The 15845-nt window shown below is 39.2% G+C and overlaps 1 protein-coding gene across 1 annotated transcript in view; it reads right to left on the reverse strand.

The window, feature by feature from the left end:
* Window positions 1-231: 231 nt before the first annotated feature.
* The window catches only part of LOC130222089 (protein NLRC3-like), a 36864-nt gene continuing 21250 nt past the window's right edge, over window positions 232-15845 (reverse strand). Inside the window, exons 3-9 of the mRNA XM_056454719.1 lie at window positions 8466-8579; window positions 8147-8260; window positions 4832-6700; window positions 4544-4717; window positions 2423-2596; window positions 2191-2237; window positions 232-2045 (exon numbers count right to left, since the gene is read on the reverse strand). Coding sequence (XP_056310694.1) covers window positions 1516-2045; window positions 2191-2237; window positions 2423-2596; window positions 4544-4717; window positions 4832-6700; window positions 8147-8260; window positions 8466-8579 — 3022 coding nt within the window. The 3' untranslated portion in view covers window positions 232-1515. The remainder of the gene's footprint in view (window positions 2046-2190; window positions 2238-2422; window positions 2597-4543; window positions 4718-4831; window positions 6701-8146; window positions 8261-8465; window positions 8580-15845) is intronic.

The following is a 15845-nucleotide window of genomic DNA, read 5'->3' on the forward strand; positions in this document are numbered from 1 at the left end:
TCACAAATTCGGTCCTCTAATATATGGATAAAAAATAAAACTCAATGCAGAAACTAGAAAAAATATGCAGAGAATGAAAACAGACTGATTGATGATAGGAGAAATCAGAAAGACATGGGATTGAGCAGAGCAGAGAGAGAGAGTGTGTGTGTGTGTGTGTGTGTGTGTGTGTGTGTTTGTGTGAAGTCCTCTCTCTCTTCTATGCATGTGTGTCATTACACAAGCAGCAGGTTTTCATTGATCTGTTTTATTCTTGCTTTTGATATAAACACAAACAAGTTTGAAACAGCCTCTCCATGTGCTAGCTATGTGCTCAACAGAAAGTATTATATAGCAAAAGCATATTACTTGAATAGACTCACAAAAAAACAGGTAGTTAAAGTAATATTATATACCTGAGTTAAAACAGAAAATCAGTCAGTACCGGTCACATCTTTTATCTGCACTTGTGTGAGCTGACGTTCATTACTCCATAGGAACATTTATTAAACATAGCACAGAAAGTCTTAAAACTGAAAATTCATATGTAAATACTTTATGTTCAGTTTATAACTATTAATATCCTTACAAATTGCTTGTAAGATTTTGATGATGTCTGTTCTTGTAATAACGACATTGTGAGGTTTATTTATAAATGTATAATTTTCAAAAGGATCACATGTTTATGATTGACCACGGCAGGTCCCGCATTAGCTACACATATCGCGCCAATCAGACGAATCCTAACTCACTATAAATAACCAGAGCTTTTCATCACATAGGGGGGCATGGCAGCCCAGTGGTTAGCACTGTTGCCTCACAGCAAGAATGACACTGGTTCAAGCCCTTACCGGGCCAGCCGGCATTTCTGCATTCAAAAAATAATAATTTTTGTGCTCGTTCAAACTACTTATTTAAAATCAGCTGAAACAACACAACTCCTGAGGTTTCATTGGGGCAACTTAATTTTTTTTATGTTGAATCCACATAAATATGTTAAAAGTGTTAACTTAATTTGTGTTGAGACAACATGAACGAATTGTGTGGAACATTTTTTACAGTGCAGCAATTCCTAACTCATCAATAACCATAATAAGTGGGGGAGTTCTCAAGGCCTACCTGAGCTCAAACTCCCCTCAAATGGGTGGGAGCCCCAGGCTTGAGGATCTCCTGAGCTCAGGGCTCTCTCCCGGGACAGCATGCCAAACACCCTTTATAATCAATCATCAGCTACGTGTGAACTCTTGAAGTACTTTTATAAGTGGATTTATTTCTGGCAGTTGTCACTTTATGTTGTGCATTTAATCTGAAAATTGCAGCTATTTCTTAACTGCAACTTTATATTTCAAATTCCAGATATACATTACAATCTGACTATATCTCACAGTGCATCATCACATACTATTACGCAACTATTATTAGCTCACACTTATAATTCTGCAACTTTTAAAACGTCACAATTGTAAACTTGTTATTGAACTATAAATAACATAATACAATGACCTTTGAGATGGTGGAGATGTGCTTCCATTATTGTTAAATCTGACAAAGAGTCACTGAAGATTCAGGATAAATGCTAAATCCTGTATAGAGGGGTTCAGTGAACGTGGTGTTGTATGTGTGTATGTGTGTGAGTGTGTTTGTGTCAGAGACACTGTAGAAGGACAGACAGTCGGACGGCACGTCCACATACACTCCTACTCTATTAATACAAGATGAAGGAGCAATAATATCTGTGCTCTTATTATTGTACCAGACTGTGTAATTTGTATCACTGCAGTAGAGGCTCCAGGAGTTTTCATTGAGTCCAAACCAAGAGTCAAGCCCACTTTTCCTGTCAATGCCATAATAGGCCACCCCTATATGACCAGAGCCGGTCCATTTCACCTCCCAGTAACAGCGTCCAGACAGAGTCTCTTTACACAGAACCTGCTCATTGGTCTTAAATCTGTCTGGATGATCAGGATACGGCTGAGGATCTGTCACACATCTTGCTGTTTTGTTTTCATCAGACAGGATGAGTTGAGTGTGTGTTGTGTTTGGATCCAGTGTGAGAAAACGGGCATCTGAACACAAGAGCACAGACCACATCATCTATGGTATCATTAAATATGCACAGGTGTGTGTGTGTGTGTGTGTGTGTGTGTGTGTGTGTGTGTGTGTGTGTGTGTGTGTGTGTGTGTGTGCGAGAGAGAGAGAGAGGGAACTTGCATTTTCTCAGTCCAGGTGTGATACATGAAAGTCCTCCATGGTCCAAACTATACAGAGGCAACAACATGTAAAAAATGTAACAATAAAAATTAGCAGAACATATTTGATAAGTTAATATTGTTATCCATTTATATTTAAGCCTCTGTGTGATATGGCAGTGCCATAAGGTCCTTCTTAGGCAACCCCACTCACATACACACAGAGACACATGAGTCATTACTGCCCCACTTACTTGAGTTTCTGCAGTGTGTAGTGTGGATCCTCCAGTGTGTGTTGGAGCAGCTGGACTCCTGATTGTCCTGGGTGATTGTAGCTCAGATCCAGCTCTCTCAGGTGTGAGGGGTTTGAACTCAGAGCTGAAGACACAAAACCACAGCCTTCCTCTGTCACCATACAGCCAGACAACCTACAGAAACACAGACAAACAGATAATCTACAGACACACAGAATCAACAGCTGACTGTACGTTATCTTTTATCTATATATTATAAATAATACAAACTTCATCTTGAGAAACCTTATTGTATTAACTTCCATTCTCTCAATACATCACTCAACCTCAGATGGATTACCACCACAGGTACTAATGAATCTGGCAATCACCTGGATCTTATATATACACACACAAGATGTTGCACTCCATAAAATGTCACAGTTGTTGCACATTTCAGATCAATTTACCATTACTTTTGACTTACTGCTTCCCACAATCACACCACCAACCTCCTAATTAGTCTAGATGCAATCGCATTCTCTGTCATCAACACACCAGAGTTACACTGTCTCTTTCCGTTCACAACCAATTCCAACCCAGGCTCATTCTGAAAATGTAGTCCCTTGGACGTTTCTGGAGACTGCAAAATACGTCCCGGGAGGTGTGTATTTTTGCAGTTTTTGTTTTCGCGAATCCGTGAGTGGCCACAGTATACGCTTTTTTACGCATCTCAAATGTCTCTCACGAGTGCCGTTCAGGCCCGTGGTGTTTTCGCGTAAACCCACCAGAGGCCGCTATCGACCGATTGAATGACTGAATGATTGATTGAGCGACCGGCCAATCGACTGACTCGCCCTCCTCCTTCCCTAAACCCAACCAATTTTACTGATTTTACTGAAGCCTGCTTACTTCCCTAAACCCAACCGACGTTTAACAAAAGGCGTCCAGAAAAAGAAAAGCCCTCGTCTGATTTTCACGTTTTCGGATTTTACCTGTTATTCACTCATTCGTTTTATTTTTTGGATTCTGTTTTTGTCTTACCTGATTTCTGGAACTGCTCTTCCCTGGACTCGAACACAGTTGTCGTCATGGTCAACTCCTCTCTGCGTCTAAAGTCCGCTGACGTACACGACAAGCTAACTGGACAAACTGGTTGCAGCGGGAAAGCCCTCCACATGGAGGTAAGCGGTTAGTCGGTAAGTGCCAAAAGGAACAGCGTCATACCGCCCTGTAGCGTTTGCTTAAAAAATAAAATGCAGCCATACATACCTCCGGATACATAATTTGCGGTCTCCAGAAACATCCGCGGGACTACATTTTCAGAATGAGTCTGGGTTGACCAATTCTGATTCCTGGCATTATGAGTGCAGTGAAAACCTTCTGCTATACTTTAACCTCCTGCCTAGAAGAGATCTGTCTTCTTTCAACTAGGCCAGCATGCACTCTTTCCTCTAATCCCTGATCTGTTCTTGCCCCCCTGAAACCTGAACTTCGTCTTCCCATAATTTCTCTATCCAGCTGGGATCATCTACTATTATCCCATCTAATTCACTAAGGAATCTTGGGGTGATCTTTGATGACCATCTGTCCATTAAAGAGTACATTACAAAACACAGCTCAATCACACAGTTTTGCACTTTATGACATCAAAAAGATCTGATATTTCCTTCAGTAAGTGAACATTGTCTCATGGTACCATCACAGAGAGGCTCTAAATCACTTTCCAAAACATTTTCATTCACTGTTCCTAACTGGTGGAACAATCTTCCCAATCCCAAACGGAATGCTAACTCACTGGTTTCGTTCAAACGGCTGGGATCTTCTTGAGCACTTGATTCAAGAATTCACACATAGCTGATGATTGATTATAAAGCTTGTTTAGCATGCTGTCCTGGGAGAGAGCCCTAAGCTCATAAGATCCTTGAGCCTGGGGTTCTCTTCTATTTGCAAGGAGAGAGGGGAGATTGAGCTCAGGTAGATCTCGAGAACTGCCCTGCTGTAGTAGCTAATGAACAGATAGTGATTGCTCCTAAGAAATACTACTTACTAGGAGCATGTCTATGTTGCCGATTTGTATTAGTCAATTAGGGTATTGCTTGATAAATGTGTCTGCTAAACGACAAAATGTAAATGTAATACCTCAGTATCTCCAGCTGACAGTTTGGACTCTTCAGTCCATCAGAGAGCAGCTTCACTCCTGAATCCTGCAGGTCATTGTTACTCAGGTCCAGCTCTCTCAGGACACAGTTTGAGGATTGAAGAACTGACGACACAATTTCACAATCCTGAGCAGTGAGATTACAGCCAGCAAGACTGAAAGAGGGCAAAACAAATGAAAATTCATTTATTTCCGACTCTTTTTTCAAAATATGTGCATTTTTTTGTAATTGACATTCACATAAAATGTATATATGATTAAACACTCACAGAGCTCTTGTGCAGTTGCTGACGGCTGGTATCAGTCTTCTTCTGCCCTCATCTGATGTGTTGTATTTCTGGAGCTCCAGCTCATCCAGCACCTCCTCTGACATCTGAAGCATGTAGGCGATTGTTGAGCAGTGAGCAGGAGAGAGTTTCTTCTCTGACTGTTTGTCTGATTTCACAAACTCCTGAATCTCTCTGGACAGAGTCTGATCTTTCACTTCCAGCAGACAGAGGAACAGATTGATGGATCTTTCAGTGGAGAGTCCATGTCCATCTCTGATCTTCTCTTTAATGTACTGTGTGCTTCTCCTGATGCTCTCTGAGCTCTTCTCTCTGCGTGTCAGTAGATCCTGTAAGAGTCTCTGATTGGACTCCAGTGAGACGCCCAGCAGGAACCGCAGGAACAGATCCAGATAGCCAGTTTTATTCTCACAGGCTTCATCAACTACTCTTTCATGGAGTTTATGCAGTGAATCAAAACATGCTATAGTGGTGTTGCTTATGTGGTAGTAAAACACATAAAAAGCAGCCAAAAACTCCTGAATGCTCAGATGGATGAAACTGTAGACTTTCCTCTGATGAATCACAGATTCCTCCTTGAAGATCTCAGTGCAAATCCCAGAATACACTGAGGCGTCAGAAACGTCTATGCTGCTCTCAATCAGGTCCTCCTCATAGAACATCACATTTCCCTTCATCAGCTGTTTGAAAGCCACTTCAGCAAGTTTGACAATCACTTCTCTGTTGGACTGCAGGAGTTTCTCTGGATCTCTCTCTTCATACTTCTGATTCCTCATGTTGATCTGAATCAGCAGGAAGTGGATGTACATTTCAGTCAGAGTTTGAGGGATTTCTGCACTCAGATCTTCTTCCAGGAGATTCTGAAGCACAGTGGATGAGATCCAGCAGAAGACGGGTATGTGGCACATGATGTCGAGGCTTCTTGCTCTTCTGATGTGTGAGATGATTCTGCTGGCTTGATGCTGCTCACTGATTCTCTTCCTGAAATATTCCTCCTTCTGAGGCTCAGTGAATCCCTGAATTTCTGTCAGACGCTTGATGTATTTGGAGGGGATCTGATTGGCTGCTGCTGGTCTGGAGGTGATCCAGATAAGAGCAGAGGGAAGCAGCTCTCCTTTCATCAGCTTTGACATCAACACAGCCACTGATGAAGTCTCAGTCACAGCACAAACTTTCTGAGCGTCTGAAAACATCAGTGTGATTCTGCTTTCATCCAGACCATCAAAGATGAACACAACTTTACACTCCTCATAAATCTTGGGCTCCAGATCTTCAAGTTCAGGATGAAAGTCCAGCAGAAGTCTGTGAAGACTGTACTGATGATCTCTAATCAAGTTCAGCTCTCTAAATGGAAGCACAAACATGAAATCTACATCCTGATTGGCTTTTCCCTCGGCCCAGTCCAGAATGAACTTCTGCACAGAGACGGTTTTTCCGATTCCAGCGATGCCTTTAGTAAGAACAGTCTTGATTTGCTCTTTCTCCTCTTTAAAGATGTCATTGCAGTAGATTGGAGTGTGTTGTGAGTGTTTTGTTCTGGCTGTTTTCTCCATCTGTAAAACCTCATGTTCTTCATTCACTCCTTCACTCTCTCCCTCTATGATGTACAGCTGGGTGTAGATCCGGTTCAGGCGAGTTTTATTCTGATTTAGTTTGTTTCCCTCAAGTAATCTCTCATATTTATTCTTCATGCTGGTTTTGTGCTGATCTTTAACACTCTGCAGATCTCCAGTCACCAGTGTTTGTATCTGCAGGGGTGTTTCTGTATTTTCCTGAATTATACAAGTCTGATTGTTGGATGCAGAAGACTGGACAGATCTGACCACCTCAGGTATCTTTTGACTGCTAAAACTTAAAACAGGAAAAATTGTACCAATTATAAGGTTAAATATCCTGAAAAAATACATTTGTTCCCATAGAAATGTTGCAGGGGCAGAACGGTGGCACAGTAGGTAGCACAATCGATTCACAGTAAGAAAGTTGCTGGTTCGAGTCTCGGCTGGGTCAGTTGGTGTTTCTGTGTGGAGTTTGCATGTTCTCCCCGTTGTCACCCCGGGTTTCCTCTAGGTGTTCCGGTTTCCCCCACAAGTCCAAAAACATGCGGTACAGGTGAATTGGGTAAGCTAAATTGTCCATAGTGTGTGTGTGTGAATGATTGTGTATATGTGTTGCCCAGTGATGGGTTGTGGCTGAAAGGGCATCCGCTGTGTAAAACATGTGCGACCCCAGATTAAGAAAGGAACAAAGCTGAACAGAAAATGAATGAATGAATGAATGAATGAATGAATGAATGAATGAATGACATGTTGCGTACTCTTTTTTTTATGTCAGGGGATTAGGGTTTACATGGCACCACAAACTTTTCTGATGGGGACCCGAACTGGCAATTCCAGCATACACTACAGCATATCAGCAATCACATGTTTATTTTAATGTAGTCACAGGCCCCTAGTTCATTAAATCTAAAACGTTTCTCCATGGATCTGCTGCCCTTTACAGACACACCACTAGGTGAAAAAGAAAAATAATTGGAGCACTTGCTGTATAAATTAAAGGCACCAAAGAATTCATTTATAAAGTGGATTAATCCCAAGCCATTTTAATCTACGGCCAATTTAGCTTACTCAATTTCCCTATAGCTCATGTGTTTGGACTGTGGGGGAAACCGGAGCATCTGGAGGAAACCCACGCCAACACGCAAACTCCACATAGAAATGCCAACTGACCCAGCCGGGACTTGAACAAGCAACCTTCTTGCTGGGAGGCCACAGTGCTAACCACTGTGCCACTGCTGTACAAAAGCTAATAGTTTTCATGTGGTTAACTATACTTGACAATACTCTCTTCACTTCACTACTCGATGACATATGATAGAAGTCTTTTTTGTCAAGCCAGTGAAAAATAAACCAAATATACTGTCAAATGTAGTCATTCAGATGTTATACGTCTTTATAAACCGTTTAGTGTTTATTTTTAAGTTTGTGGACCCACAATAAAACTGAAATGTTGAGGTTGTGCTTTCTGGTGTCTCTCAGTGAAGTCCAATATGAAATGCATCAGAAAACGAACTGTAACTTAGCAAATAATTCTCACACAAACTTTAGACATGAGAACGTTTGCTTTTAAATGAGGCTTGTCACCTGTAAAACAAATATTCTGAGTTTATGTAATCTGTATGAATGCAGGGAGGTGCATGTGTTTTCTTTTTCCCTCACTCAGTGCAGGCAGCTGGACTGCACTGTAAATCATATCTTATATCTCATATCTGCACAATAATATCTTATCCCAGTGTCTTACCTGAGGTCAGAGGTCCCTAATGCATCACTGAGGTCAGGAGGATTTTTCTCCTTGGATCGATCTCTTTTCAGAGACACACGGCTGTATTCTGGAGACTCTGATCTCTGTCTCCTGCTGATAGAGAGACAAGAGATTAAAATATAAAGAATCTTAAAAGAATTTAAAGAAGTAGCAGGTAAAAGTGCAGATATTTATTAACAATAACATTAAAAAAAACATGAGATTAGCATTATTAGAAATTGGTCTTTTGACTCTGTGAAAGGTGACTTTAGTTTTTAGACAAACTCCTTTGTCAATGTTGATATGACCAGTGTCTTACCTGAGGTCAGAGGTCACTTGTGCATCACTGAGGTCAGGAGGATTTCCCTCCTTGGATTGATCACTTTTCAGAGACACACGGCTGTATTCTGGAGACTCTGATCTCTGTCTCCTGCTGATAGAGAGACAAAGGATTCAAATAAAATTTTTTTTAAAGAATTTAAAGAAGTAGCAGGTAAAAGTGCAGATATTTATTAATAATAACATTTAAATGAACATGAGATGTGTTCATTGAAATTGGTCTTTTAAATCTCTGTGAAAAGTGACTTTAGTTTTCAGACAAACTCCTCTGTCAATGTTGAAATGACCAGTGTCTTACCTGAGGTCAGAGGTCACTGGTGCATCACTGAGTTCAGGAGGCATCATCATCATGGACCGATCACTCTTCATAGACACACAGCTTGATCCAGGAGATGCTGAATCCTCATCTTCGGACTCATTTTGAAGACTCATTTTAGTGTTCACCTGCTCTCATTTACTAAAAGAGTACACTGATTTTAGACAATCCATGCAGAAACACTTAAATAAATTATGTAGTAGGCATAATTAAGTATTAATTAAGTTTGGGAGTATATACATGAAGCCAATGTACAGATTTAATCTGGATTTAATTGCATTATAATAGTAACATTTCATGTAGTATAATAGTAAGTCAAGTTTTTGTATAAAGCACAATTAACTTCCGTTTGGCACTGACCACAGTGCCAAAATAATAAAGTAAAAATGTTTCTCTGTGTAAATATTAATGTACAGTGACTGTTTTGTAAAGCTATTAAAGCATCACACATTTTATTTAAAATCCTAGAATTGTTAGAATTGAAAATGTCTACAGAAATATCAAGTTTACATTAATTTTATAACCAGTTCAATGTTAGTAATACTGCAGTTTTGTCTTTGAATATATGTATTTAACATAACATCTTTTATTGAACACACACATTCTCCTCTTCTTCAAGTGAATAACATGAATATTGAATTTTTCCTACTTAGTTTGGCTAATTAGTGAATTTATCTATAAACATGTTCAGCCACAAAATCTTTAAACCATATGTTTAGAATTGGAACTTTCCTTATACAATTGTGAGTCACCGACTGTCATTCATCATGTTTCTGCTCTTCATTTACTTTAACGACTATCAGTAGTTTTACCTCAATCCAAACAGATAAACAGTGTGATGTGGTTTATCAAACTATCACTCAGTCAACATAGGCTACACATTACTGTGGTGAAGGATTAAAACTTTTTAATAAAAAGGGGCTAAAAACTATATAGCATGAACTAAATTGAACACACTTAACATTTATACAGAAACTCTACTTTTATTTAAGGTATTAGAGCTGAAGTTCAACTCAACTAGCTGTTCTACAGTTCTGTTTACTCGATTTACTAAAGCAGTAAACAAGTCTGACAAGCCTAAATTTGTGACGTGAACACTGAAGGAATAGTTTTTTGTTAAGTTTGTACAACCACGTCTTTTTGGTCTGCTTTCAGTATTAAGACAACAAAGATAGCTGAATATAAAAATAAGTTAGGCTAAACATGCTAACGCCAACGAGGCTTTTTTGTAAACATGCTAATATAGGCTAACAGGCTATTATTTGGGTAAAAAGAGAATAGGCATATTTAATACGGCGCTTTATTATGATCACACAGTATATCAGATATATTTGAACTTACCATAAAATGAACAACCGATTAAACAGAGTGGAAAGGTCTAAAGTCTCGAAATGGCGTCTGTTTATTTCCTTCTATCAGTTTCGGTTTTACCTGCTGAAGGTGCGTCTTTCCGTCTTTTCTTTACCTCCACTAGCACAAACAGAAACTCCCCCTAGTGGCGCAGAGCGTCATTACAGGCTAAAGTGAAGGTTCTAAAAGATTACTTTATTTCTCCAACACTATATATGCTTATTCAATTGAGGACAAAATTATTAGCCCTCCTGCGCAATATTTATTCTTTTTAAAACATTTACCACGTCATATTTAATGAGCAAGGGAATATTTGCAGTATCTCTGTTAATAATATATTTTCTTTTGGGAAAGTCTTATTTGTTTCACTTTGTTTATTTTTAAAAAGCATTTTTGGTCAATATTATTATTAAGCAATATTAGTTTTAGACTGTCTCCAGAACAAACCACTGTTATACATTGACTTGCCTAATCACCCTAACTTTACCCCAATTAACCTAGTTAAACCTTTAAATGTCACTTTAAGCTGTACAGAAGTGTCTTGAAGAATATCTAGTCTAATATTATTTACTGTCATCATGACAAAGAGAAAATAAATCAGTTATTAGAGATGAGATATTAAAACTATTATGTTTAGAAATGTGTTGAAAAAAAATCTTCTTTCTATTAAATGAAATCGGGATATATTTGGAGAGATAACGTCTTTTTCTACTTATTAGCCTTTGAGAGGTTGCTATTATCTGATTTATTATCATATTGTGCTTTGTTTTATGCGATTCATCTGTTATTCTTGTGTTGTTCTTTTTATTTACAGCCCTTTGGTCCAAACGTGTAGTTGTAAAGTGAATGAATTAGCATAAAGCATACAGATTTTACATACAATACACTGATTGAGCATGATTTGTTTTATATGTCTTGTATTTGAGCATGATTGTTGCCAGATATTTTTGTGCACTGTCAGGGTTTATATGATATCCTTTATTTACCTTTTAATACATGAACCATTTACATTTAAAACCAGTGAAAATAGAGTTTCCCCTTCCACTCAGACTCATAATCACTGAAATTGCTCTTTTTTATGTTCTTGGTTATCAGTTACTCAAATCTGCAGTAAAGAACAGTGCATTTACTCATTTCAGTATTTATTCACCAATGGCAAATTGACAAAACAAAACAATGATAACGATTACAAAACACTTATTATATATATATATATATATATATATATATATATATATATATATATTGCAATACACATATCAACTTTGCCTTGAGGATATTTTAATTGGTCTGTAAATTTTAAGCAAATTTTAAAGCAACAGCATTAAGAAAGCTAAATAAAAATAATAATAATAATAATAAAAAACTGCTGGAATACTACTGTGAAAATCAGAAACATTTTTAGAAATACATTTTGTGATATAGGCGACGCAGTGGCACAGTAGACCCTCACAGCAAGAAGGTCGCTGGTTCGAGCCTCGGCTGGGTCAGTGGGTGTTTCTGTGTGGAGTTTGCATGTTCTCCCTGCGTTCACGTGGGTTTCCTCCAAGTGCTCCCGTTTACCCCACAGTCCAAACACATGCAGTACAGGTGAATTGGGTAATCTAAATTGTCCGTAGTGTATGAGAGTGAGTGTGTGTGGATGTTTCCCAGGGATGGGTTGCGGCTGGAAGGGCATCCGCTGCTTAAAAATGTGCTGGATAAGTTGGCGGTTCATTCCGCGGTGGTGACACCAGATTAATAAAGGGACTAAGCTGAAAAAAAATGACAATAACAAATTATTTTTACCTGCTCCAGTTTCATTAGCTGGGCCTAAAACTAACATTTTGCTGTACATGCCAATGACCACTGATTTGATCGGTAAAAATGAACCATGTGGATATTTGTACATGCCATTATACTGTACGTGCATTATCTCAGTTCTGGTTTGAAATGACTAGCGCAATTTTTTTTTGGTTCTTGTTCAATTGTCAAAAGTATATGTCATTGAAAACCATTACTGATTTGGAGTTGAGGCACATTATTTGGGTAAAGAGAGTACATATTATTATTATTTGATTGTCTTTATTTTTAAAGAATTATTATTACTAGAAACAGTGTTATTAGGAAACATAACAGTGTTGTGCGTCGCTTTGCATATATTTGTAAGTACAAAGAAATTCGTGCCATTTGACCATTGCATTCGGAGTGAACAATAATAATAAAAAAATACTTGTAACTAACCAACCTGCCATGGCAATTTTGCAGCTTAGCAAGTGTTAAATTTAGGCCCTGTTTAGTAGTGTCTATACAAAATCCAAACAAATCATTCTGGAGCTGCTATTGGACTGCTATTTCACGAGAAAATATGGCTGACAACAGCAGCAGAAACACAGAAGCTGTGCTCAGCATCTGATATCCACCATTCCTCGGGTCAGAAACAGCACAGATCTTGTCTCCTTGTCGTGCAACCACCTGGACCATTGATAATTCGGTGTCATAAACAATAGTATGATTCCTCTTCTCCAAGCCAGAAATCACACACTGCATTCATAAATACAGCATAAAGACTGTTAGTATCATCACCTTTCTGATATTAATAATTTTTTAATAAATTATTTACTGAATAATTTGCATGGCAAGCGTTGGTCATGAAGTGTGGAAAATCCTACCGAATCAAATCCCTCCTCCACATGTGTCCAATTTTGTGTGATCTGAACTCTGGGTTCTGCGACAGCCCACAGCAGGTCATAGTCAAAATACAGGTAGTTTAGGATCACCTGGTATGAGAGAAATCGATAATAGACGAATACTTTTTAAAATCTCCCCCACCAAAAAATATATATAATAATATTTTAACGACATGTAGAGAATAATAAATCAAATTTGACTATATTAATATGCTTTCCATTTGGTGCTGATGTAGGCATGCTGTGTAAAGTTGAGTAATGCTTAAATAGTAGTGATCTGTTGATTTATCTGTCTCACCTGAGCCACAGATGTGGTGATATTGGTCCCTCCGGCACCTCCAACCACCATTCTCACTTTCTTGCTGTCTGTTTTGTCCAGTATTATTGTGGGACACATTGATGAAAGTGGCCTTTTACCTGGTCCAAAAACAAAGAGCATGTCACAACATTTGCATTAGGTGATTTAGCTTAATACTGTAACTCATTTAAATACATTGAAGCCAATTTTTCTTTACCTGGTTTAATTTTGTTAATTTCAGATTTCATATAAGTGTAATCCGACATCTGGTTATTAAATATAATGCCTGTACATTCTGACATCACAGCAGAACCAAAACTGTGAGAAAACACACACACACACACACACACACACATATATATATATATATATATATATATACAGATGACAAAATGAAAAAGAACCACAAAGAAACAATGCTTTATATATATACAAAAACAAAACAAAAAACTACAACTTTAACTCTAGTTTAAAAGTCCTATATATCTTTGTGGCGAGTATACTGATGCAATATCGCCATGGTCCCAAATTCATCCCAGCTGCCTTCTCATCACAGCAGATCAACCACAGCTGGGAGTCATCAGCGTCGGAACAACCAAGGGTGAGCTTCATTTCTCCCAATGACTCCAGCGCTAACCTCTGTGTCTCTCTCTTTCTCCCAGCGGACTCAAGCAGCTAACCTGTTGAACCACCGCCCAACCCATCACGGCCCCACTCTCTATCCCCCGAGCACCTGCACACTTCCTGGCCAGAAGAGCACCTTCACACCCCTATTCACCTTACACTCTACCTGTAAATAAATCACCCTCCGGGGAAAAGTCTGTACAACAACCCTCTGTGTGAATGTTTTCCCTCTAACCCGCCACAATCTTATATCTATATATAGCTCCATTTCTTCATCAGTCTATAAAAACATTCTATTTTCCATGTAAAGTATTTGGATTTTTCTCTGTGTATAATGGACGTTCTTGTTTTCTGTTTTTTCCACCAAAGATCGGACAACAAGATTCGTACCTCTCTTTCCTCGTTATGTCTTGCTCCATGCAGTTGGTAAAGCTGCGATAGGTGATGGTCTTCAGACACATGTGAAGTTTATTTATAAACTAATTTTGAGAGGATCACGTGCTTATGATTGACACGGCTGGCCCTGAGTCAAGCTAATGTACAAACTAACAATCAGATGATTCCTAACTCGGTATAAATAACCAAGCATCTCACCTTTGGTCATCTTCGTCTCGACCAATCCCCCCTTCCACCCCCTCTCCTCCTCTTTTCCTCTATACGGCAGCACGGCGGCCCAATGGCTAACACTGTGGCCCCACAGCAAGAATGCCTCTGGCTCGGATCTCTACCCGGCCGGACAGCATTTCCGTGTGGAGTTCATGTTCTCCTCGTGCTTGCGTGGGTTTTCTCCGGGTTTCCCCGGTTTCCTCCCACAGTTCAAAAACATGAGACTTAAGTAAATTGACTAAACCAAATAAGCACCATATTCAAATTCCTCCAGCAACACACCACCTTAGCAATCCTTAAGCAGCAGAGGGGGCGGGGGGTCTTGAGATCTACCTGAGCTCAAACTCCCCTTTCCCCTGCAAATGGAAGGGAGCCCCAGGCTCGAGGATCTCATGAGCTCAGGGCTCTCTCCCGGGACAACATGCCAAACAAGCTTATTACCAATCATCAGCTAAGTGTGAACTCTTGAAGTGTTGTTGTGCTGGTTGAAAGTCTCTTCACAGTCCAATAGTAATGATTAAAGTAAATGATCTAAATATGTTTATGTGTTTTTATATTCTGGGTGAGACATAAAACTAAAAAATGCTCAACCAATTAAATATTGTCGAGCCGACATCTCCCATAATTCCGATAAGTAGCCCAAACTGTCTGTCAGCAAATGTAGATTCACTGCGCATCTCTTCACGCAGATCCACCATTTGCACATGCATGTGTACATGCGCACCCCACGTTCATGTGCACACAAGACAATCACAGTCGCGGTAAAATCACGCTGAATCAAAACGTTTTAAATCCTGAATCAATATTGGAGTGAGTTTTGCACGCTGGAGGAAAGACGACACCATGGCTGAAGTATTTCTGTTAGACAGGTCATGTTCTGTTTTAAAACTATTTCAGTCACGCAGAACTGATGTAGATTGAATTGTTATGAATGGGTTATTCATGGGAAATCTTCCAGCGATAGATTGATGTGACTAAGTTCAGTTTCATAAGGGCCTTTGACAGCATCGATAATGTAGATTTATATTCAGTTTAACAACAAAACATCAGTAAATAGCACTATTTCGCCTAGCCTGAGTTCAAGTTGGTTTTAAATTCACAATGGGTCATTTCTGAACAATGACAGCCTGTGATGCGCTCTCCATATTGTTCATCGCTACTCTGAATATTCGCTCTGAAATAGCATGTAAGTATGGCTTAGTAATGAGTGTAATTCCTGCACACCGACGGGCAAACACTAACTACATTTCTAGCTGGTGAATGACATGAACTAGTGGTTTGTCTGCTGTTGTCTTTATGGTGCGCGTTCATGTTTCAGGAGGCATGGCTTTGGACGGCAGGGGAGGGACTGTGTTACAAAGATATTACGTTAACTGGTTAGCATTTTGGCAGATCATCTACACATACAGAAGGTATGTTGGCTACAATGCATCACTAACTACTTCAGTCTGATCAAGTACAAATTTCATGCAGGTTTTGTAAAAATGCAGTTGTTGT

The sequence above is a fragment of the Danio aesculapii genome, chromosome 1 (assembly GCF_903798145.1).
Source record: "Danio aesculapii chromosome 1, fDanAes4.1, whole genome shotgun sequence".
Classification (NCBI taxonomy): Eukaryota; Metazoa; Chordata; class Actinopteri; order Cypriniformes; family Danionidae; genus Danio; species Danio aesculapii.